The following is a 25,727-nucleotide window of genomic DNA, read 5'->3' as shown; positions in this document are numbered from 1 at the left end:
TCAGCAATATAAAATTGAATCATTATGAAGCATGTATGGCTTACACTGATAAGCCTGTATTTACAATGTATAGAACATGATAGTAGGAAATAGGAGCAGATACGTGGACTACTTTCACTTAAAGGAAGTACCCGCAAGACTAACACTTGTCTTTCATGATCAGATCTTATGCTCGCTAGTTGAAAAAGTCAACTCTTAGCATTCCTGCTGTTGCTGAGAGGTGTGCAAGACGTGGATTTGGTGTGCTCTGCGCATTTGAACCTGCTTCACAGCTATGCATATACCAACCAATTTTATAAATCCCTTGAACGTAAGAGGGACTGATGTATACGTGTGCTGTATATATCTGATGTATGTGGACATGTCCAGCATATTGTTTGCCAGCAACTGAAAGGCATAACACTTTCCAGGAGAGCTTGCAGTTGTTACAGGAAGCTGCTTACTGCCCAAAGTGGTCGTGTGAGCAAGTCAGATTTAGTAACAAATGGTCACTGCATGTAGCATATCCCTGGCTGCAGTCATTCTCAGGGAAGGGAAAATTATGGTCATCTCACGCTAAGCTTGTATATCGTTTGGTAGCATGCATGTATATCAGGCTAGATGATAAGGATTTTGTTTTCCAGAAATAATTTTGGCATAGATATATACAGGAACCATAACTCACTGAGATCCTTTAAGAGTAGTGCAAACTGAACAGCCCCCAAGTTGGGAATCTGATAGTATGCTGTCTGCAAAACTGTAACACAGCTCAGCTGAACTTGCTCTCCATTTCTAATCAGTTAGTTGTGTACTGTTCAATGCCAGAATGTGGGCTTGTGGGTGTAACTGGGCTGAAAAACAAGCAGTGTCATATTATATTTTCCTGTTTTGTGTGGTAGTTCCTAGAAAGACTTCCACTGCTGTTTCTGAGTAGTGGTTGGGCTGCTATGGTTTCAGGAAATGGCAACCCCATTGACAAGCTTAATAAGATGCATGTGTAAAAGAAAATAAAGAATGCAAGTTGCTTGTAATGGACTTGAGTCACAAGAAATCTGTTATTTTTCTAGGCAGTCATTTCAACACATGATCCAAATTCCCCAGTTGTGTGGGAAGATTGGAGTTGGTTTAAATGGGCCTTGTAAATTGTTACCACTAGTATAAGAATTCAGGAAAGCCTGGTAAAGCAGTGTATATCTCGCAAAATAGTGCATTGCCTTCCTGTTGCTATTGCCTCAATGGTATAATTGATTTCACATTTGAATTACAACGTTAAAAGTAAATTAATAAATCTTTAATTATGAGCACTTCGTTAGCAAATGAATTTCTTAAACTAACAACTTGACTGGGCCTGTACCAATTGACATGATTAATTAACCCATATGAGAATCCGTATTAGTTATGCTTAACCTACCTGACTGTATGAGGCAGGAGATCTTTCTCAGTATAAATAAATTATCAGATCACTATTTATAGTCAGTTAATTAAAGAGCAAATTACTGAAGCAGTGTAGATTTCCTACTTAGTATAATGTAGTCCCACTAATATTCAGTGAGCAAAGGATCATCCCATCACTTCGTTTTTTCTGTTCTCAATGACATGTAAGTTCCTGAGAAATGGTATGAGGCCAGATTTCTCTCCTTCTGATCAATCCTGTGCCACACTGAAGTCTTCTAAAGGCCTCTTTGCAGGCTGAGTTGCTGCTCCACAGCAAACATCTGCATGTTTTTTGGAATGAGTTGACACTACAACACATTTGTCCAACTTCTAAATCTCTTGTCCTCCAGGACAGCAGGCAAAGAGTATGTAATTGCTGTGGAAGCCTGTTGCCCAGGATGTGAGATTACTTAAAGATGGCAATATTAAAAATTAATTCTGGAAGTCAGTTTGGAATAATGGAAGGTGGAATTAGCAAATAAATTCTTTGAATCCAGATTAGAGTAAGTTTGAATTCATTTCTTTGTAGCCTAATGCTGCAGCATAATCTAATCGTGTGAGTACAGTATTCTAGCAATGAACTGAGGATTTCTGAGCAATGACATTTAAAAAAAGAGACCTTTGGGTACCTGGTACATTTTAAATCATATTTCAAAACCTAGTCATGTTGTAGTATTTTTTGTTGCTGTCATGCAGCAAAGGTCATGCATTGCATTGTGAATCAAAAGAATATTCAAAACAGAATTTTCTTTGAAGGTAAAAAGCTTTAAATTTAGCTCATTAGAAGACATTAAAATATAAATGGGGAAAAGCAGTCAAGTAATTGATACATACCCTGATAAAAACCTGTCACTTCTTGCACAAAAATAACCAACAAAGCTGCTTCTCCCTACAAGCAGACTAAAATTAAGCAACCAAATAATGATGCAATTGAAACTCCCACAGTGAAGACCCATATTCCCAAGGCTCACTTTCTAATCTGTGGGGGAAACTGTGTGGAGAATATATGGCTGAAGAGCTTTCAAGTGGCTGCATCGTGCTCTTTCAGACTTCTGCCAGGCCCTGCACTGCTTACTAGTATTTTGTGGCTAGTTGAGAGTGGAGCTAAATGGAATAACGTGAATATTTTTGTTGCCGCTTCGAAGGACCAGTCTTGTCCTCTACAAAAAGCCTGTGTCCTCAGGGACATGTAAATTAAGAAGATTGGATTGAAGCTCTCAATATCAAATGAAGATTGAGGAATAATACATGGCAGTCATCAGTCTTAGAACATCTAGGCTATATTTGGGATATAAAGTAAAGGAAGATTTAGCATCCAGGCTTTAGAGCTCAGCTTTGAGGTAGCATTCAAGAGTTTTTAGTGAAAAAATGAATCTCTCTTCTTATGCCAGTGTAGTCACATCTTTGTGGGTAACAGCGCCTTAACCCATGACTTGATGTGGGTCATTATCCTCTTGTGTTGTTTGATGTTTGCTGAATGCTTGTTAAACATGCAGGGAGCACAGCACATGGGTATCTCCTGCTACCAAGGGATTTCTATGAGATTCTTGTGTGGTACTTATGGCTGGGTCAGGATGTGTTGACTACCACAGAAGGACTCTTTAATATCGAAGTTTCTATAGCTGCCAATTTTGTATGGTTGTTCAGGCTCTGAAGGTCTTACCAGAATAAGATAAAGGGCTTTGACGTGAATAATTCCATTTACTGTCTGAACCCTCTAGCAGAAGAAGCATAATCATTGCTTGCCTCTGTTTAATGACTCTACGGGAGGTAAGCTGGTGCAGATGAGAGAGCAGCACTCTTATTCTTGCATGCTCTGAAACACAACTCAGTTCATGGCCACAGTCATGCTGGAAGGGTTGGCCTCCAGAATATTGTCTCCTGCAGCTGCTGGCCTTGTGCAAAGAGAGCCTCTGGGAATTTGCTGGCTTCCTCACGAGGAGAGTGTGTGGGAGGCTGCTCAATCTTTTTCTGAAACTTTCACTCATGCTCATCCATTTCAGCCAGGTGTTAATGCAGAAAGTTACCTCCTGAGCTGTTGTAATTTGCTGTATATGGCAGCTGGCCGTAAAATCAGAGAGACAGAAATGTGCTCAAAACAATTCTGGAAGGAGGGCAAACAGATTTTGGAGGTAAAAATGGAGGGGTTCTCAGGCACCTTTGGAAAATCTCCTGCCAATGACACTATGATCACAGCATGTCATCGGCACAGAGGCTCCTGTATGAGGACGGAGCCGTACAGTTCCCTCAGCTGATGAAGGGCATCAGAGGTCTGGCATAGTGTTTACACTAAGCGGCAGTTCCCGTTGGGGAGTGCTGGCTCCCTCTCACCGGCTGATATTACACTCCAAAGTGCTAGGCCTACCGCAAGTTAGGTAAATTAAGAAACATTGTTATAAAAGTTAAGGCAACTAAAAGCAACTAGTTATTTGGAAATGTAAGCCTAAATTCTTGGGCGCCCAAGCGGGTATTGTGTTAGGTCACCTCTGAGTGATAGCTTGTAGCTAGTTATGAGGACCACTTCGTGGCTTAAGTAGGAATATAGATGAAAGGGCTTGCACAATCCTCTCTGCTGAGGCATGAACATTACCCAGGGCAGTGATAGCAGGGGCCAAAAGATGTAAAATCCTTGAGCACCAAGAGGGAACCTGTCCTGGAGGCTCCAGGTGAGATGAAATCCTTGTGCCACTTTGCAGGAAGTTCGGTTGCTCGTCAAGAAGTTGCCCAAGACTTTTATGCGTACCTGAAGTGATGTTCTCTCTTCAGATTTGTTTTGGTCTCTAGCAGGACTCAAAATATTACACACAAAAATTCAGAATTACAACTCTTCCCATATTGAATGTAAGAAAATGTAAAATACCTTCTAGAAAAGACAGTTATTGCTATCTCACTACGTTATCATGATCCTCTCACTGCTCAGCCCACTTAATCATTGTTCATTGGAAAGACTGTAATTTACACTGTGTTGATGATGTGCTTTAAAGAGACATTATGCTTTTCAGGTTCACTGAAATGTTCTACAACTGACTCTTCAAAACTGGCTTGAATATTCACAGTGCAGTGGCTGGTGCAAGTATTGTCCTTCATAACCCAAGGTCCTGTCCAATAGATAGGAAAAAGCCTCACGTTTTACAGTTTTTACGTACAGAAGAAGTTCTGCAATTAGGCTCGAAAGCTGCAGCATTTATGTTTGTCCTCAGTTAAAATTTCAGGGCTGCAGTTCTTTGCTATTTTATGTTTTATGCCAAATCTCAACTCACAGGAGGCAAATTAAAATCGGCATGCATGTTTTCCTCACCATCCCTGAGCCTGGTCTGGTCAGGCAGTAAGCGAAAGCTTACTAATTGACAGTGAGGGGGAGGGATACCTTTGTACTTTCCAGTATCTTTATGCAACCTAGACCTCCTAGACTTACCAAGGAGGTTCATGATGACAACTGTACATGGCCTTAATGCTGAAGAGGAAAGTTGTAGCTTCCCAAGAGATGTCTTTTGATCCAGAAAACTGAGGATTCCTTTGGCACAAGAGTTCCCAACCACTTTAGGTCCTGCTTTCTTCATACTGGTGATTGAGCATCACTCTCCCATCTCAGCTGAAACGATCTCCCTGTTCAGCTCCTGAATAACGTTACCAAGATTTGCCTGCCACTAGTAGTTAGGCTGTATTGCACCTGCAGGTTTTTTGCAGGTTTTCTAATTGTGAGAGCTTGCGGTTGCTCAGATGAGACTCTGAAATCTGTACTAGCATAGGTCCTTGAGAGTAAATATTGAGTGCCAGTCCAAGTGGTGGCTATCCTAACTATATTATATTTTGTTTCTGAGTGGATGAGATAAAGTGTATGCAAATAGCTATCAACAATCATATTTCTCTCTTCTTTTAAAAGCTATGAGCATATAAGGCAAACTCCATCTAGGAACTTCTTAAAGATTTTATACATACTATATATTATAAATTATCTGTTTCCTGCTTCAGAGCAATGAAAGTAACTGAGAAAGTAAAAGTAATTAAGCAGTCAGTGGCCCTGAACAGAGAAGTGGACTTTCTTAATGAAGAAGTTTTCTACTAAGATATAATAATGCTTTTTTTCCTGTAATTCCAGTTGTTTAGGCTGGAGGCCTGGGCTGCTTCTATGTATTAGTTTTTCCAGTGCTTGAAAGCAGGCCTTCATGGTTGTGACTTAGAAGTTTACAAACTATCTAATATTTATGTCACATAAATAAAAGAAACTACTTACAGATAATCCCCAGACCGTTCACGTTCAACGCTTCCCTCCCAGCCAACCTGCGGCCAAAAGGTTTTTGCTGACATTGACAAGATTGTGCTTAACTTCGAGCTCTACAGCCTAAAAAGAGTTAAAGACCTATCGGTTTCTTTTCACTGTTTTCAAACATCGATTAAACTGAAAACAAGGGCTATAAATTATGGTGACCTTTGCAATGACTTTTCATTTGTGAGATAGAGATGTGATGGTGTGAAAGCACTGTTAATAATAAAAAAATAGTAATAACTTTCTCAGGAGCCACCAAGCAAAGTGTAAATTGCTTTCTACTTGCAATCAAATTTTCATGTAAGGTACTGTATCATGGAAATTTTTAGTCTTCTTAAAATTCAGATGACCTAAAAATAATGCTACCCCATCACCTCTGAACATTTTGTCATCTCAGCTGACAAATGTGATTTTTCTAGATTTAACCAGCATTTTATAATGACTTCTACTGAAAATACAGCCTGTTGGTTTTCCCTTGTTGGCCTGTAAAATGTATAGGGAACAGTGGATTTATTTGTAGATCTAAGAAATTACTAAGAATGTAACATCTACCAAAAGCATGCTTTTGGCTGAATAGTGGCACCTGCTCTCTATTGAATGGAATTTGCACCTTTATGGCTTTTCAACTACTTTTTTAAAAAACATTTGAGGAAATGCAGCACCAGTATAAATTTTCAGACAGTAGTTCTCTAGACCAAAGATATTCCTTAGTTTGTGAGACAGCTATATTGTTATTGACTATAGCATTGTCATGATATTTCATGAGCCTGGTTAAAATTTCCCCTAAAGAATTGTCCTTTTGGTGAGAAGACAGTGAATTCTCCATGGCCCTTTGACTCTTGGCTGCTCTTCACCTCAGAGATGTCAGTTAACAACCACTGAAAATGTGTTGCTTTTGTGCTAGTTACATGTTTGCTAGAAAAACAGTGGAGAGCAGATAGGTACCAGTTGTCTGTGCGGGACACTGTGTTCTCCACACAGCTGAACTGTGCTGAACACTGAAGTGTGGCCTTGAGATTGCAGAGCTTCAGGTCCTGTGGGTAATTCTCTGTTTCCCTGGTTCCCAAGGACATGCTGAGAAAGCTGTGTTCATGATCACATGAAAGCCCTAGATACCAGGTGACAGTGAGCTTCTACCTAATCCTTGTTCATCTTTGTATATGTAATAGCTTATACTTCCATCTAATTTTGATAGAAGAAGAAATAAAAATCCCCCTTGGGTTCGTTCTTTTTCCTCAACTCCGCTTTTCAACTAACGGTGGAAGATGGAGAGGAGATCCTCAGCCCGTACTTGAACTGTTGAATTACTTGTCAGTGAAATTTAAGCTAGAATGAGGAATTGTTTCCTCACTGAAATTGCCATCTTTATGACAGTTCTGCAAAGCTCACTGCTTTTCAGTAGCTCACAGATAAAAGATGCAAATGGCATAGGAAGTCTGAATTTTAGTATTTGTTCATCTGTCTTTTGAGCTTCCTTTAATTTGATGCTATCTAACTGCAAAGATGGTTTTGCCGTTCTTCAGCAGTGATGGTGGGTCAACAGGAAAGCAGGCAAACATTTCTGCTAACTGTCATCCACAGTGAGCGGTACAAAGAGAAAACAACTTCCAAACTCAGCTTCCAGCTTCCTCCGGGTTTGACGAGAGCATTCAGGAGGCCCAAAGCAAGAAGTCCTTTTCTTTTCTGTATTTTAATTCCTGCTGTTGAGAGAATGCTTGATGCTGCAGAGGCCTACTTTGGTGTTTGTATGTCATTCATAGTTCCCCAAAGGGAAGCTGGCAGGGTGGCCGCATCCAGATGGGCCTGCCAAGTAATCCTCGCTGCTCAGCAGGATGCCACCTTCTGTGGAGTGACAAGGGCCTAAAGAGATGAAGAGGGAAAACAGCGTGAGTCCATCCCAGGAGGTGAAGATGCAAGTCCTTTTCTCTATATAAATTGTCCTTGAAGGGAAAGTGCAGGTAAAGCTGTACCATGAAGCAGATGTTCAGATCATGGTGTCAGCTGAAGCACTGCTCTTTTTAAGGTCAGTTTTAACTGTTGACACAACCCAAAGGTGGATGTAGCTGTCAACTGTTTCTTTTGAAAATTCATTCTGCTTTAATAAATTGGAGAAATTCCTTGTTCTAGCAAAGTCCAAAAATAACAGATGGCTCATATGTCAGGCATCAGCAAATCTTAAAGCTGTGGGCGTGACCTCTGTCCATGTTCTGTTGAGAATTCTACCTGCCTTCAGGATTAGGTTGCCCAAGAAATTGGTGTTTTCTGTAACAAGACCAAAAGCATAAGTTCCTCTCGCTTATAACATGCCGTTGTTGGACTTAACTGCTCTCTTCTGCAAAAGTAATGGAGATTCAATGTGGTTGCTGGTGTTCTTCACTGTGTTTTAGAGAGCGTTCAAGCTGAGAAGTTCTAACTTCCTGAATGTTCAGTTAATGAGGCTGGGCAAAGCTGTGTTTTCTTTAAGCATTTGAGCCTTCATCATCCATGCAAGTGGAAGTACTGTTACTGATTTTGAGTGGCAACAGGATTAAGGACATATGGCATGAGGTCGATGTCTTCTCGGCAGATTCTGCTTGAAATGAAACAGGTCCTGCAGATATTGGGATGAGTTGTTGTGGTCAAAACCAATTCAGCCTTTTTTTCTGAAGCGTCTGCAGCACTGTAGATCATGACTGCCTTGATGATATCAGCATGAAATTGCACCTAGCAATAGTATATTCTCACCAGTTTTCATCAAAGTTTCATGTTCATCCAGCATTTCTAAAGGGAGTGTTAAGGCTTTACAGTTGAATGTGAGAGCAGGAATAATCAGGAAAGAACAGCCTCTAGTAAGTGACAGAAGTCGAATGGAGATTATAGCTTGTGTTTATATAGCATCTTTTAACCTAGAGTGTTCCATGAGAGTTAGTGAATTTATTGAATTGTTCTGTTCATCCGTGCTTCTTCATCATGAGTCACTCCAGCTGGTTATCAGTGCTCAGCCCTGCTGCACAGTAATCAACGCGAGGGGATGGAGTGGGGCTTCCCATGCTGAGGACCCTGCCAGACTTTCTAGCCAAAGAGTAGGGTAACTGTGAAACACGCTGACAAAGCAGACTGGGGACAAGGTAGACTAACAGGACTAATGCTATTGCACACTGCCGGCTGCTGAGAGGCGCGTGAAGAATTTTATATTGCTTCTGGAGCTGTTAGCATTGCTTCTTTCCATATAGATTTTTCTCACGTAATCCCATGCTCTGACATACTGGCTTGATGTATCGTCTCAATAATGTGGGAAGATTGGGGAAATTCAGTGAAATGACTATATTTCAGTACTGTGTTTGTCACGGGAAGGATGTCAGTCAATCACAGGCTGGAAAAAGCAAACAGCGTCTTATCGCTATGTGAGACTAAAATTATTAATGTCCCTGTGCCTCAATTTTCAGGCACTTCACTCCCTTGAACAGTCACATATTTAACCTGTGTTGAGCACAAGTGTAAATCTTACTGCATTTCACAGTGGAGAACCATTTCGCTACATTCCATCAGCAAAGTAAGAGGTGAGGAGAAACAATAACAGAGAAACTTCAGTTACTGCCTGAGGAGATCTGCCGTACCGTTGAAGCGATTAAAATTATGCCATTAAATTAGCAGTTTATAAACTTATAATGAATTATTTTAGAAGATTGCTGTGGCTATGAAGAAAGATTTAAAACTGATCATTTAAATGTTTAGATTATTGGATCTGCGGATGCACTATTTCATGAGATGGCTGCTCTTCTGCAAGTGGATCAAATCATTTTCCACTTAGAAGAGATCTCAGGGTCATCCCATTGAACTGACATAGGGAATATTTCATGTTGTTGCAGTAATGGTGATTTCAAGTCACATTGATTGCAAGTGGAGTTGAAAACATTTTTGAGATAGGAGACCAGCTACCTTCATTCAGGTGCTTAGCCTTTCTCACTTATGTTATTCTTATGCTTTGCATCACTGTTATCAGAACCATCATTTTTAACTAGTCTAGGCAAAGAGATTAAGAATTGAATTTGTAAGTAAGGCTGCTTTCCTTTTTGTGATGGTCTCGTCTTGACATAGACAGATCGCATTGACACAGCTGTGTGAGAAGACAGCAGTGGTAGCACTGGTTTGCATCTGTTGGATGACTGGTAGCATCTGTTTGATGATTAGCTAAAGGATTTCAGCTGTTAGAGCTGTCAATCTGACACCTTTGATGAGCACTAAAATAAATCTGCTACCAGGAACTGCTCGTGGTTTTTTTTCTCCAGCTTTTGATTTACTTGACTCTTTGTGTCCTTGCTGATAACTACTAGCAAGTCTAATGCATTATAAACTCTGAAAAGTGAAGCAAGCGGCTGTAATTTTTTGCACAACAGATGTTCCTGATCAGGAATCAGATAAAGGATCTCATCACTTCCTCTGCGCAATTTAATTTGTCTGTTCCATGGGTACACCAGCCACCTCCTGTCTAGTGACTGACGTGCCCGAGTCCTACTTCATTTTAGGATCATTTCCTTTAATCTTACAGAATTATTAGGTTTTTTTCGTTACCAGAGCAAGGAGAGTGGAAAAAAGGAAATTGCTTCATTGCTTAACGGTGTCACCAATAATGCATCATAATGAAAAGTCGCAAAGGCCTACTTCAAAAATAGGAAACCCAAGTACTACATTTTAAGAGAACTTGAAAGTATTCTATGAGCACTTTTTTGAAGAAATAGAAGTTTAGATTTGATGGTGTTTCTTTAGTAGTTGTAAGGCTCAGGGGTAGGCATGAGCAGCCTATAATCCATCAGATTCTTGTAATGCAACTTAGTAAGGTGGAAAAATTGCTATATTTTTAAGAAAAGTTGTTTGCTGTGGATCCAGTTCTCCACTCCTTAATCATGCAAGTTGTCAAAAATGAGTAATTACTGTGGGTTTTGCTTGCTTTCCCACTTAGTTTGATAAAACTGTGTCTCTGCTGCTGTTTTGTAGTGACAGATGGGTACTTCTGGAGATGTAAATTCTATAGTTATTCTATAGTTAATTTTGCAGTTATTAGTCTAGCACAAGACAGTCATTTTGCCTATACACAGCTCCTAAGACTGCCGCCTGGCTGATCTAGAGTGCCCAACAGGGGGACAGTCATTGCTCACCTTGCAGAGGCTGTGCCCCATGGTCCTACCAATATCTGCCAAAGACTTGTTAGAAGGGAGAAAAGCAAGGGGAGTTGGCCTTACCTCGTGCATGTGGCCAGCCCTGCACAGAAGTGGCAGCTGCTGCTGCTGCCCGTACAAATCGTAGTCTCGTGGCCACAGACACAGCTGTCAGCCCTGATAAATGAGTCAACTGTATTTGAGGAGCTCATTGTAGTCCATCATTGGTAGAAAAAGAAACCACTCGTATGACCTCTTTTCCATTTGGCAGGTTGACAGGACAGAAGTGATTCGAACCTGTATAAATCCCGTCTTCTCCAAGCTGTTCACGGTGGACTTCTATTTTGAAGAGGTGCAGCGGTTGCGGTTTGAAGTCCATGACATTAGCAGCAATCACAATGGGCTGAAGGAAGCAGATTTTCTTGGAGGCATGGAGTGCACTCTTGGACAAGTAGGTATCTCTGCCATTTTTCCCCCATGTCTCTCATCGTTTATATGTATGTGAAGTATGTCACTTTGTTAAATGTCTGATGGGTGAGATTTGTCATTTATGACAAAATTCTTAGCTGATGCTTTGAACAGGATAATTAAGAACTTCTACTGATTTGATTTACTGCTGTAGTATAGCTTCAAGTCAGCCAGTGCTATAGGAAACTGAACATCAATGATTGGCCTTGTACAGTAAGAGCCCAGGCTTATTGCACCAGTGTTGAGAAACAGACTGATTTGGAAGAAAGTTCTTGTTCCTAACATTATATAATATATAAAGCAAGTTCCAAGTTCAAGGAATGCTTACAAATACGCTTTACTCACACAGGGTAGTGCCTGGTGATGTGGTAAATAGAGAGATAGGGTTGGATTCATTCCCCTGACTCTCAGTCATCCAAAAGCTAGTTGTCTAGACTAAGTTACTCTTCTGATTTCCATCTTTTGGACAGTTCCAGCAGTTGATTTGTTCCACCTGAGACACCCATCATAGATTAGGATAAATTGCCTTCAGGAGATACCTGTCTTTCCCATCAGTTATCAGGAGAGTCTAGACAGCTGTCTTAGAGTAGATACCTAAGTTTTCAGATGACTAAATTTAAGAGTGATGAGTCCTACCCACAAGATCGATATCTAGAGGTTGTCAGAGGCAGGTTTGCAGCGAATTCCTATGTTGCTGAATGGTAGCACACTACAGTGTTCCAGGTATCACAGTTTATTTCTAACTGGCAGACTTTTTGTTATGCAGGATCTCATAACACAGATCTCACCTCCGTCCACAATGGCAAGGCCAAAGATGCTCTCAGTTTCACCGACCTGAGTGTAAATTTGTGCTCCACTCTGTGGTAGCTTGTGTGACAAGACTAGGCAGTGCTTTTATTAAGATTATCCTTTGCAGTGCTTCCACCTCAGTTTTGTAACCTGAACACGGTAGCTTGGAATGGAAGATGCTGTAAAGCTTTTGCTTCCTGTTTTCTCACCTTTTGTTGTTGCTCCCTCAGCCCCATCACACAGGAATCCCTTCGTTTTTCTTTGCCATTGAACAAAACATGCTGAAAGAGGAAGTCCTCTCAGTGAGAGAATGAATATGAAATATATGTATTTTAGCTTGAAAGCTCAACATGAAATTATTGGTGTTTAGGATATCTACAGTGCACAACAAAGTCTGTTCTTTTCGACAGACTTCTTGTGGCCTTAATCAATGAAAATAAGCTATCTTATAACACTAAGGAGAATGAGAAACAAAGAAAAAAGTTATTACAATGTTCTTCTTGCTTAATTGACTTGAAGGGAAAAAATGTCATTGCTTCTACTGCCTGTAGCATAAATGTCTTTATAATGATTTGATCTCTATAAATAGCACACAGCTGGGTGGTTGCAGTGTGATTTTAATGGTAACCAAGCAAAAATAATAACAGTATGAAATCTGTTCACAGTAATGTATCCTTGAGACTCTGGTCTCATATTTAGACTTTTTTGGTGGGTTTTTTTTCCCTCATCTCTTTCTAGTTTTTTAACTTTACATAATTCCTCAATTGATTTGAAACCCTGAAATGTTAGCACTGGAATTGTCATCAAAACAAAGCCATTATGAGGAGTCCAGCATTGAAAATCCTGCAGCACAAGCTGTACATATGGAGCTTACACTCATGCTTAGCTATTTGGTGTAATTACTGCATTTTTTTAAATGATTATAATAGAGCTGTGGCTTTTCTTGAGATAATTCTGATATGAATTTGTTGCTCTACATCACTTTAATGCCTGAATAAAACATGATTTTGTATGAGAGTGTTTGCCTGCCTGTCAATTCACTTTCCCATTGCAAGTACGTCTTATCTGAGACATCCAGGAAGGCTGTAGATTTTTAGGCATGGTCTGAAAGACTGATTCCCTCCCTGTCCCCCCAAAATGTGCCAACTTCTATTGCTCTCTTCTAGGTAATAGTTGATCTATGAGATTCACTGCCACCTGTTCCTGTTTGTAGATCATGTAGTAGATGTGTAGTAAACCTGCATTTTTGCCTGAATCATGTAACACTCCTACCTAAAACAAAAATAGTAGGAATAATAAATGCTGGGAAAGGCAATGGCATGGTTATACAGTAAGCTGAGAGAAGTGAGTTTCTCTTTCTTCTGACGTATCTAAATCTTACATGCAGCCTACCCAATAGAGACAAGCTTACTGGAAATTTGGGATCTTGAATGTGAATGATGGAGAAATGCATTCGGAAGGTGCCAGTATTAATAGTCTCCTCCCAAATACTGTAATACTTCTGTGTCCCAAGAGAGTGATAAGGGCAGTGACTTGTAGGCTGTTAGATCCTCAATGTACATCATCTGGTGAAAACCCACTGGATTTTCAGCAAGACTCATTTCTACTGCTCTGGCCAGGACAAGCCACTTCTGTGCCTCCACTGGTGAATACTGTGGTTAGCAGCACCCTGGCATGCAGTGAGTTATACCTGGATGTGAAGAGTAGATACATCAACAGGGATTTCAAATACCACAATATTTAAACTCAGTAGAACTAATGGTCGTGGATAGATACCTGCTGAGTGTAATTAAGAAAAAGTCAACGTGCTAGATAGAGACATTTCCTTGAGTGGTTTGTTTTGTCCATCATGCTCAAGAGTTGCCCTTTTAAATAAAACAATAGCAGTTTATCTCTTGAAGGGTTTGAGGGGGAGGAGGTTTAGTGCAGGGTTTTGGAGACGGGATTTTTTTATGTGTTTTTAAATGCTAAAAGTTTGTTCCTTCCACTCAGAAAGGCTCTTTTTACATCCCAGTTTCCCAGCTTCTTCAAGTGTCCTGGTAACATGCAGATTTGCAGAACATTAACAAATATGTTGTGTACAATTGGAATGATAGTCAGATCAAAAAAGCCCTAAAATATTAGAGAAAGGACTAAAGTTGAAGGTTGAAACAAATTTGCCTTGATTAGAAACATCATCTTAAAATATGATCTGCAATTACATATAATTTATAAAATGAAGTTTCTTAAGGAACTTTACATCAGGAGAATGTACCATCCTCCAACCAATTAAGCTGTCCATGCTGTATTACTTAAATAAAGTGGTATTTTTAAATGGTAGGTTAAGGTGCATGATTAAAAAACTATGCATTTTAAAAATATGTTATTATTATCATTCATTTTACAGTTCATTTCTAAGCAATTCCATTAAACTAATATCTAATAGTACCATTTTTTAACATATAAGCTGTACAGTCATATAGTAGATACTTGTGCAAGGAAACTATACTGTGTTGTGCTTATAACCTCAAAGATTATTCTGAATCTGAAGCACATTTGTGAAATTATGGGACACTTTTTTTTTTTTTTTTTTAATGTTGTCCTCTAAAACACAGCAGAGAATGAAACATCCTTTATCCGGATTTCTTTGTGAAGTAAGTTTTCTGGGTTTTACTTTTGACTTTGGCTTGGCCAAAGAATAGATCTATAGAAAGAGGAGATGGATTCTAGCAAAGTTAACATTTCTAACTTTTGCTCTAATTTTAGGATCTGTGCACAGAATTCCTACCTGGAAGACATTTCTTATCAGAATTTGAGCATGCAACCAGCTTGCTCTGACAAAATCTGTTAATTCTTGAGTTCAAGGCTGAGTCTGGAAAATTTCAACCCACACGAAAAAGCTTTGAGGAAGATATGATTGAGAAACCTGTGTGAGGCTGGAAGTGGAGACTAAACTGTGACAGAATAGAGGGTGTATTTCAGCTGAGCCTAATGAAAAGCTGAAATCGGACGGAAAGTTTAGTGCAATTTACTTGAAATGCCATGCAATGAGGTAGCATAGACATTTGGGAATATGTGCTCTTTCTGTTCAAATCATTAACTGATTTAAGTCAGAAAGGACCTCTGGAGTCTCTAGTTCTATCTGCTGCTCAAAACAGATTACAGCAGGCTGCTCAGAGCCTTGTCCAGTCCCATTTTGAATGTCTCCATGGATGGGGTTCTCACAGCCTCTCTGGGCTTTGTCACCCTCACAATAGCAATGGCTTCCTGTCCCTAGGGTTTGCTACCTCTGGAAAGACCAGAAAAAAGTGGAGGCATGATGAACCCTCACTCCTATGTCGTGTGGAAACAATTACAAATACTTGTGGTAGCCTTTAAGTGGCAAAAGAAAGTCTGAATTGGTAAATCGAAAGTAAACAAAGCAGGGATGACTTAACCATAGCTGGTCTTGCTTTGGGAGGAAAGGAATAATATGAGCCTTCTTAAGCTTCTGCTGTAGATGGCAGCTCTCATCCTTTGGGGTGGGAGTGTTGGGGTAGAGCAATGGTTTGACACTGTGCTTTCCACTACAACAGAAATGGCTTGGGACGCTCAGTCAGGCTCTGCATCCGCTCACTAGTCTTCTAGCTTTTTGATTCACTCTTAATAGTTGTGTCTTTTGTATAAACACTGGCAAGCAGAGGCACCCGTGTATCTTTGTAGTGATAAGCAGTGAAATCACAAGCAGTAATATTTTAACTTCTGTTTTGAGGTACCACTGTATAAAGGTGACCTCTTGCTTTCATACAGCTGCTTTAGGTGCTATGAATCAGTTCAACCTTTGTTGTGGTTTTACAGATGTCTGTAACTAAGGAGAGTAAATTCTTCCCCTTCTCTTTCCCTATTGCTTTTCCCTTTCCCCTTCCCCATCCCTAGGAATAATGTTGAGGCACTCATTCAGACTAATCACTTCCAACTGAATCCTCATCTAATCACTGAGGGTTTTGTATGTCTGTTACTTTCTAGTTGGTCATAAAACCTGTGATTGTTTTGAGGGGCAGGAGACAGATTAATTATTTTTTTTTATTTAGTGATTTTGGGTTTTTTTTTGTCCATCAAAAAACAATGAGAAAAAAAAGAGGGACAAACACTGTCATAAATTTGCCTAATTTTCATGGTTTTCAGCTGGGATGGCGAAACCTCAAACCCAAGTCCTTTTGTGTTTATGTGTTAGTGCCTTCATGTGTTCTGAGACTCTCTAAATCTCTCTTATTGGAATTATTCTGTTTTATACTCCATAATCTTTATAAAGCATTGCAATTGCATGATTTAGTACAATAAGGGTTTAAACTTTTTAATAGCCAAAATTAACTTCTTAACCACGCAGGAATTAACCATTGGAGAGATGGCTTAGGAACACTTTTTTCTCTGAAGTTTCACCCAGAACTCACAAAAATTATTTCAATGAATAATCATTTTCTGACAAGAACTAAACAAATTTACATTGCCAAGACGTTCTTGATTACTGCTCAGCTGTGCCTCCAACATCATTAAATTATAGAAACCAGTAAAATTGTTATTTCTAAAATGCTCTGAACCATCCTAGCTCTGCAGTTTGAGAATAGCCTTTGTGGCTTTTCTTTCACTACTTACCATGGCTGGTCTTTGCCATTTTCAAATTTGTGATTCCATTCCTTTCTTTTGTGTTCTGTTTCTTTTCATTTATGGAAGTGTTAAAATAGTGTTACAATTCACAACTCCCTTACTTGCTCAACTAGTAGCACAAGTAAAGAAAACTGCAGAGATGTACATCTTTTTCTGCCAAAAACATTTTCAAGTATTAGGCTGGACAGGTGGGCCCGTACCAACCTCATGAAGTTCAACCAGGCCAAATGCAAGGTCCTACATCTGGGTCATGGCAATCCCAGGCACAAATACAGACTGGGCGGAGAATGGATCGAGAGCAGCCCTGAGGAGAAGGACTTGGGAGTACTGGTGGACGAGAAGCTCAATATGAGCCGGCAATGTGCTCTTGCAGCCCAGAAGGCCAACCGCGTCCTGGGCTGCATCAAGAGGAGCGTGGCCAGCAGGTCGAGAGAGGTGATTCTTCCCCTCTACTCTGCCCTCGTGAGACCTCACCTGGAGTACTGCGTCCAGTTCTGGAGCCCCCAACATAAGAAGGACATGGACCAGTTGGAGAGGGTCCAGAGGAGGGCCACGAAGATGATAAGAGGGCTGGAGCACCTTTCCTATGAGGACAGGCTGAAACAGTTGGGGCTGTTCAGCCTGGAGAAGAGGAGGCTCCGGGGTGACCTTATAGCGGTCTTCCAGTACCTCAAGGGGGCCTACAGGAAAGATGGGGAGAGGCTATTCAGGAGGGCCAGTTGTGATAAGACAAGGGGTAATGGTTTTAAAATAGAGGGAGGTAGATTCAGATTGGATATTAGGAAAAAATTTTTTACCATGAGAGTTGTAGAACACTGGAACAGGTTGCCCAGAGAGGTGGTGGATGCTCCATCCCTGGAGACGTTCAAGGCCAGGTTGGACGAGGCCCTGAGCAACCTGATCTAGTTGGAGATATCCCTGTTCCTTGCAGGGGGGTTGGACTAGATGACCTTTGAAGGTCCCTTCCAGCCCTAACCATTCTATGATTCTATGATTCTATGATTCTATTATTTAGAGATTTAATATTTCCCATACATGCATTTGTGTACAAATTATATTGAAAATCTTCCTTCTCAGTAATGGCTATTATTGTTTCTTGTGTCCTTTTAATAATATATGCCATTAGCAGATTATGCACTTAAAAATGCTGACTGATTATTAGTTCAGCTTCAGCTATTGCAAATCTCCGTGTTTTTGAATTGGAGAAAGGCTAGAGGAGTCATAATTGCACCTGATTTAATTAAATTGAAATAGTCTGTATGAGAATATTTGTTTAATAGACTGGTGACTGCTTCTGTGATACAAAACACATAGGGCCAGTTTTTTCAAAGTATTTGAATTCCTAAATCTCATTAGGTGTCTGTATGCTTCCTTAGGCGTCTAAATACCTTTAAATACTTGGCCTTTGATCTCATCCAAATGAAATTGCTCAATTCATTACTGGGATGAATAATGGACTTTATTAGATATGAATGTTATTTGCTGCCACGGCTGACTCAGATTGCAAGCAAATCATCAACGCAGCACTCTCCCTAACTTTACCTAACTATTTAAATATCTCGGATATCCCCAGGAAGCTCTTAGTTTGACATTGCAGCATGATCTCTGAAGCTGTAAGATTTTCAGTTCTAGATTAATTTTACCAGTCAAAATTAAAGGAATTGCTTGTACAGTTCGTACTGCTTTGTTTTTGTATACTTTATCTTTTTGTATTAATTACTCTAGCAGTCTTTAGAAACGTAATTTAAAATTTAGTTTGCTCTTATAGTGAGTTATTATTATGACTAATTAGAAAAAGACTGCTACACTACGTACTAATTAAATTCAAAGACCATAAATGCTATTGATAAGTTATTTCCTGTAATAACGTTATTGCCTCTTGTGATAGGGATATCTTTTTTTCTCAGTGTTCTGTTTTGATTGACTATTTTCACATACGGATCTTTAACAAAGACAGGGAGAGGTGTAATTCAGCTGTAAATAGACTGTGAGCTGATCAATACTATAGGGAACAAAAGAAATTTTGAAAAGTAGTGAGTACAGTACAGAAAGTATCATGTATACAGAGAGGATGATTACAGCAATAAAAGCAGCTCTTCCAAGAAACAAGAATTCTGTGAGCAGTTAGACAGAATGAAACTTCCTTTGTTATGGATATAAACATCTGAACTTGTTCTTTTGTGGGGATTTCTTGGTATCTGTGGAGGTGTGACCTCATCCTCAGAATTCTTTTTTCATGAGAGCAGAGTAATGTCACTGGCATCTACCTGCTGTCTGGTCTATTTTCATGTTCCGCTCATGGAAGTTATTTGGTGGGTTCAAAAGCAGCTGAGGGATAGATAGCAATACAGACACAAGTGCATCAGAGTTGTATAAATCTTGCTTTGTCAAAAGCCAGTCTAAAGATGAATGCGTGAAGAAAGGGAGACAGTTCTTACACTGTGAATCAGAGCTACCCGAGTTGTTCTGCCCTTGGTTAAACGGGTCATTTACCCACACAGGTGAAATTTCAGTGAACTCTGTTGTTTTACTTGTGGGTGTTTAGAAGTTTACAGTAGTTGACTTTGATGGATTAGAGCAAGAGCTCACTAACACTTTCAGTGACAACCTTCAAGATACACTTTACAGATGTTAAATCTCCAATCATTTGTCTAGCCACTCTGGTTGTATCATTCTACTTACAGCAATATCATGGAAGTATTACAGTCCTTCATTTGGGAGACTTTGTAGCTCTGAAAAAGGTGCTTTAAGAGTTGTACTTATTTTTATGCAAGAAGGGGAGAGCTCAAGAGGGTATATCGTAACTAGTAAATACTTTTGATATGATTATGTCCTGAGTTTTACATATCACAGAATCCTTCTCTTGCTCCACATCAAAGATGAAAATGATTTTGGAAACACGATCAAGTCATTTTAATTGTATATGTTCAAATCGTTGCCCCAACTTGACAAGGTAGCAATTGCTTGTCAAGGAAGGAACAGAACTCAGATAAAAGATGTTTTAGATTAGGCCACATTTAGCCTTAGCATTTTAGCACATTTGGTAGTGAACAATTAAAAAAGCTGTAACTTCAGAAGACTCTGAAAAACAATGAAGTCAACTGTTGCTTTAGAAAGGCCGGTCACTGTACAGTGCTGAGCAGCCTGAACTTGGAGGCTGAAATTTCACAAGGACTTGTCTCACTTCTTGAATCCAAGCAGTGCTGATCACAACATGATGCCAGCAAAAACCCAAACTGTCACTTCCAGTGGAAGAACAGAGCAATTGAAAGACCCAACAGACTGGTTCAAGGCAGCCCAAGAAAGCTTAAATAGCATTCATCCTCTCTGTGCAAGCAGTGGCATGCAACCAAAGAGGATGACTGTAAGACAGAGATAGATTTCTTATAAAGTGAGTTGAAAGCATTTGATGTTTTAGTAGCTATTAGTTAATTTAACTGGACACGGACAACTATGACGCTGTACTACAGGAATTTGAAGAATCCCCTGTGAAAAGGAACATGTTTGTTCACTCTTCTAAATTGAGAAAACCAAAATGTAAATATGGAAGGCTAATATAAGGCTGAAGATTCAGTCTTGTCAGTTTTGGGTATTAACTGAGCCCATCTTAAGACACTAAATCATAACTTATAACTGAGGCAAAATGCTTGGAAAAGGCAACTGTAGGGCACAGAATTAGCCCTTGCTGAAGTTTAAAGAAGGAGGAGGGAGCAGAGCTGTGGTACTGTGAAATGTATATCGTTATATCACAGAGAAATGCAGTTTGGGCAGAATGCCTCCTAGCTTGCCTCGCAACCACTGCCACAGGGAGGTGTACACGTGGCTGTAAACAAAGTAGTGCCATGTTTAAAAACAGATGCTGATAGCTGAGTGAAATATGCCACTTGGGAAGCACGTGCATAGTGTGAGCAAAAAGAAAAGAAGATTAGCTCCAAGAGGTTCTGCAGAGGATCAGTAGGTAGTATCACAGCTGAAGGTGTGTGGGTTAGCATCCAAAAGCAACTGTAATGTTCATGAGGTTTAAGCCTGACACCGGTGTGTGAGCTAACACGATGCCAAAACCATGGACAAGCCTGAGAGATTACTGTGGTCATTCTGCAGCTAGAGAGGTAGTTCGACTGCAATTTGGAAAGACACAAAATTGAAGTAGTGTCTAGGGGAGGAGGAGAAAGTAATGCTTGTTGAGTTAGAAGTCCTATCAAGCCATGGAGCTGATCAGGGATGAACATCCACTGGAGGGTAGGTAGATGTCTAGAAAAGAATTTGCGGATTTTTTCAAGGGCTGGTGAAAGGTTCAAGAGCGACCTTTTTGGAAAGATTATGATAGCTACTTTTCTTTGCTTGATATATCAAGAGAATTCTAGTGAAAGCTGTCAGAAAAACTCTGTTTCTACATGTGTCACTGCTGTTTTGGTTGGAGATTGCTTCTCCAGGCTTGAGGTTGTATTGTGGGTGGCACCAAGGGCTCTGTGCTGGGCAAGTGAATGCATTTGATGGTGAATATTCAGCCTGTGTAAAAGGCATTTGAGTCAAGGGAAAAATGCTGGTAAAATGTGACTAGGTGCTCTTTGCAGTCCTCAACACAGAAAAGCATTGAGTCTGCTAGAAGAAAGTTAGGCAACTGTGCAAGTCTGTATAACAGGATTAACGCATCTGGGAGAATTAATATAGAGGTGCTGGGAAATGATTGTTCAACTAAAGCTGTTTGTCTCACTATCCCAGCTGGCAAGGAAGAGATACAAAGACTTCTTGGAGTTGTGTACCGTGGAGGGAAATTTGTGCCTGAATGTGGGGTTCCTGTGAGAGAGTCCAACGGGCAGAAGAGGCCAGTCTGAATAAAGAATTTGAGACATTGAAGGAGTTATTTAAGTTGATCCTAACGTTCTAGTTTTGTAACCACAAAGCTATGTTGCGCACACTCTTACGTGTCACTAAGCAGAGTATCTGCTCAGTCCTTGGTTCTGTCAAAATCAGAGACCAGTAGTTTGTATGTCACAAGAGTTAACGAAAGCCAAGTGGTGTAGCACATAAATAGAAAAGAAGATAGGGCCATTATTCACGGATATTTCAAGAAGCCTTTAACAGAAGAATATTGATGTTTTGTCCAGAGCTAGATATTGTACAGGTCAATGTAATTGAAGCAAGTAAATAAACAGAAACCACACAGCTTTCTAGTCCCAGAGGAAATGTGGAGTGTAACCATCAGGCCTTCGTCTCAGGGTGCAAAATGGAGTTAATGCTGTTGAAAGAACTTGGATCAGCCCCAGCTGTCAAGGTAAACAGGACTTCTTGGTATGATATATGGGATTTATCTGTTCCTGCCAGTGCTAAATCATGAGGTTAAAAAGGCATATTGAAATGTTCTCATTAGTTTGATTTATAAGCACTAGGAATTCTATATGATATTATTGAAAGTTATCCCTATATTTGGTTAAGGAAGGACCACACAGAGAAATACATTGCAAAAGGTTCTTACACAAGGTAAAATGTGTGATTATATTTCACAGCTCATCTTACACGGACCTGATTAGTCACGACTCAGACATAGGAGAGAGCAAACCTTCATCAGAGTCCTTGTCTCTGAGTGACTGCTGAGCAACGCACTGTACACAGCTAGTGTCAGTGCCTCAGTGCTTTTACCCAAAGTGTTGCATCTGTTCATACTTCTAAAATAAAAAAAAGCAAAGCACCTTTTATATATTTTAAGTTGGAATAGGATCAAAGGGCAACATGTGAATCCAGATTTATTTACAGCAATATAGAGCATCTGTTCAGATCCGTCATTAACCTATTTGTGCCTGTATGTAATAAGGCAAATTAAGATCATCCTCAAGGGGCTCTCCCACCCCCATCTTACCACGGAGCTGATAGCCTTTAGCACCACAGACCAGAAATCTAGTCGAGATGATGTTCTATTGAGATGATTGCATATTTCATAAATAGGAATCACTTCGTGTGCGTATCCTCTCTCTCTGAAACAGAGCAGCAGCTTTTACATTCAGTTCCTATTCCCACCTCTGGCAAACATACTCAGTGTGATATGCGTTATTGGGCATATGACTGTCTCAGACCAGAACTGGGTAGCATTTTGTATGTGGCTGTAGCTGCAAATAAACTTCACTTCCTAAGGCTCTTTTAGCCTCACCTCTTAAATCTCTGAGGTTTCTATATCCATTTGTTCACTGGTAGGTCATGCTTCTAATAAAATGTTCATGAAAAAACATGTTCTGGAAATGTAATGAAGTTTACTAAGGCTGAACTGGATTCTACTATCTATGTTTTAGAAAGATGAGAGAGATTTACTCTCTGCACTTCTTCACATCAGTTTTGGACAAAACATCTTTTTCTCTGAAATTGAAGTTTTAAATTGCAAGTTTTTGAAGTAGGAGTCAAACCAAAGACTTCTGGCAAATGGAAGACTTGTAGATCCTTAACTTCTTGTAAGCCATTTTGCAAGTTCAGCCATCTCTGTAGCTCTGAACTTAGACAAATGCTTCCTAGGCCCCCAGGTTATTGCTGTTTAAGACTTACTGTCTGACAATCAACTCAGCAAACGCTTTTTATGATGATGTTCAGAAGTTTATTTAAACTGATACATAAACAATAAATATGGTATATTATTGATGGCAGCGTCTTTAGAAGTGGTTCTTTCAACCAATGAGAGCTAGTTTGTACAGTGCATGAACAAAAAGGTCAATTTGCTGCTAAGGAGAATAGATTCCTTGACAATTATTGCAATGATAGTCTGCTGATCCTAAATCACTAATTACAGTTTGAGACAATGATGTTGGCACATTGCTGCCAGATGGAAGATTCATTTTGCTGGCCACTTAATTAACAACTGGTAAACGGTTGCTCCCAAATACATATATTTGCATATGCAGAGGGCTTACTGTGTCACAATGATGCTAATGGCTTAGAGAGCGAGTCTTATTAATGTGATCTACTAATGGGAATGTCAGAATAAATTATCTTGTCTGGAACTGTGAGCCGTCTATCTGCCACCTGCATGGGAGTTCCCAAGTTTCAGGTTTCTGTCTGTCCAATGCCTATTGAAAGCTGGAACGCTTTCCAAAGCAGCAAAGGGAGCTGTAGGAATTTGGGTAGTTCAGAGGAAGAAGTTCTATTGTTTCTATAGTAGGCTATCTGAAGGACACGTTTCTATCCAAGTTCTGCCTCAATACTGGAGTTATATGTATGTAACATATCTGAAAATGTTTCTGGTACACGATACCCACAGCTTTCAGTGGAAGAGCTTAATGTATTTTACAAAGTTGTCTATGCATCTTGGGGAAGTGGGAGAGCTCATAGAGATAAATGGGCCCTGCTCCCCAGCTGCCATAATTCATTGTCTGGTTGATGCAGAACCCATAGTTTAATGATATGTTAAGAATAATCTGTTGTATTTCTGTATTACCTCTCAGCTCAGAATTTCAAACAAGGTTTTTTTAAATCGCGTCTCACAGTTCACAGGAGCACAATGACTTTTTCTTGAACCTGTTTAGGTGGCAAGAAAACAGAGATATGGATGACTTAAGGGGTCATAGCAAACACTCTTTCCAAGATCCTATGGAAGAAGCAGCACATCTGAATCCTGGCAGTACTGGTCATCTTACCTGTTCTCCTGTCTGTTGCTACCACTGACCAATACTAGTGGTGAAATTCAAAAGTTAATTTGGAAAAGTGAGATGATGGCAGCAGGCTGGTTTATGGAAGGCAGTCTAAAAAGGATGAATGTTAAATTATTCACTTAAGTAATAGCCAGCTGCAAAAACACAGGGTGAGAAACAGCTGTCAAGCTGAACTGGTTGTGAAACAAACATTAATTAACATTATCATGGTGTTCCTAAAATAAGTCAAATGCTATTCTGGAGTGTATCAGCAGCATAGCTTGCAAGGCATGAGAAGCTCTTCTTCTAAGAAAGACCTGGAGTATTATGTCTGATTTTGAGTGTTATTCTAAGAGTAGGATATGAGCCAGTCCATGAGGGCTCAGCAGAGAGCAGTGAGAATGGTTTGAGAGCTAGAAAATTTGATCAAAAAGGAAAGATAGGACACACTTAGGTTCTGTAGTCTAAAAAAGACTGTGAAGAGTTAATATTAGCCTTCAGATATAAAAATTGCCTGAAATAGGAAGGGAAAAAGACTGTCTTACTTTTTCATGGTGCATTGGACAGAAATAATGGGCTTAAACTGCAGATAATTGGATTATCTGTTAGGAAAATGTATTTACAGTAAGGATAATGAATACCATAATAAATTGCCAGAGGAGGGTGTTTCCCTCTACCTCTGGATATCTTTAAGAACTGATTAGACACACATCTGACAGGTGTAGCTGACTAAGGTGTTACTGGTCCTGCATTAAGATAACAAAGCTGGACAAACTGATTCTGGATGTCCTGGCCAGCCCTGTGGCAAGCCTGTGATCCAGCTCTGTCATGGCTCTTCTATCTCACATTTAAAGACCATTTAAAACTTCCTTCTGTCCTCCTGCCTCCATCATGACAGTAGCTGAGGATAACTGGAGGTGCTGCTTTTGCTTTTCTGTTCAGTTCAGCACACTGATGGGCAGGACAAACATATTTCCCCATGGTGATGTTAGGCTAAAATTTACATCCTGTTCGCTCGTGTCTCACAGCAGCTTTTTGCCTGGCTATGACTTTGCATTACTCACACTTCTCCAGCTCCGGCTATTACCTACTGATGTGATTTATTGCTGAAATGTGTATGATGCCCAGGACGCTAATGAAGGACCTGGAACTATTCTTCTCCCTTGATGATTGCCTCTCTTTTACAACTAATACTTCTGTGTATTTTGCCAAAGATGTCTATTTGGGTCATTTTATTTGAAGTGTTACAGATTAGCCATCCAGATCAAATTGTCTGAGTAATGTTGGATGGGGGAACGAACTGTTTCTTGTATGAAAGCCACAGTCCACAGGTTAGAGTTTTTCCCAGGGCAGAAGCAATCTTTTGCTCAGGATCTGCACAGCACCTGACACAACGCAATCCTGCTGCAATATTGTCACATT

General features: G+C 39.9%; 1 protein-coding gene across 1 annotated transcript in view; it reads left to right on the top strand.

The window, feature by feature from the left end:
- Positions 1-25,727, top strand: part of CPNE4 (copine 4) — a 201,067-nt gene that overhangs the window by 66,251 nt on the left and 109,089 nt on the right. Inside the window, exon 2 of the mRNA XM_086615143.1 lies at positions 11,087-11,266. Within this exon, the coding sequence (XP_086471269.1) occupies positions 11,087-11,266 (180 nt within the window). The remainder of the gene's footprint in view (positions 1-11,086; positions 11,267-25,727) is intronic.

Source organism: Tauraco erythrolophus, chromosome 7, assembly GCF_009769465.1.
Source record: "Tauraco erythrolophus isolate bTauEry1 chromosome 7, bTauEry1.pri, whole genome shotgun sequence".
NCBI lineage: Eukaryota > Metazoa > Chordata > Aves > Musophagiformes > Musophagidae > Tauraco > Tauraco erythrolophus.
Note: the sequence above shows the minus strand (reverse complement) of the source record. Positions and strands in the feature narration are given on the sequence as shown.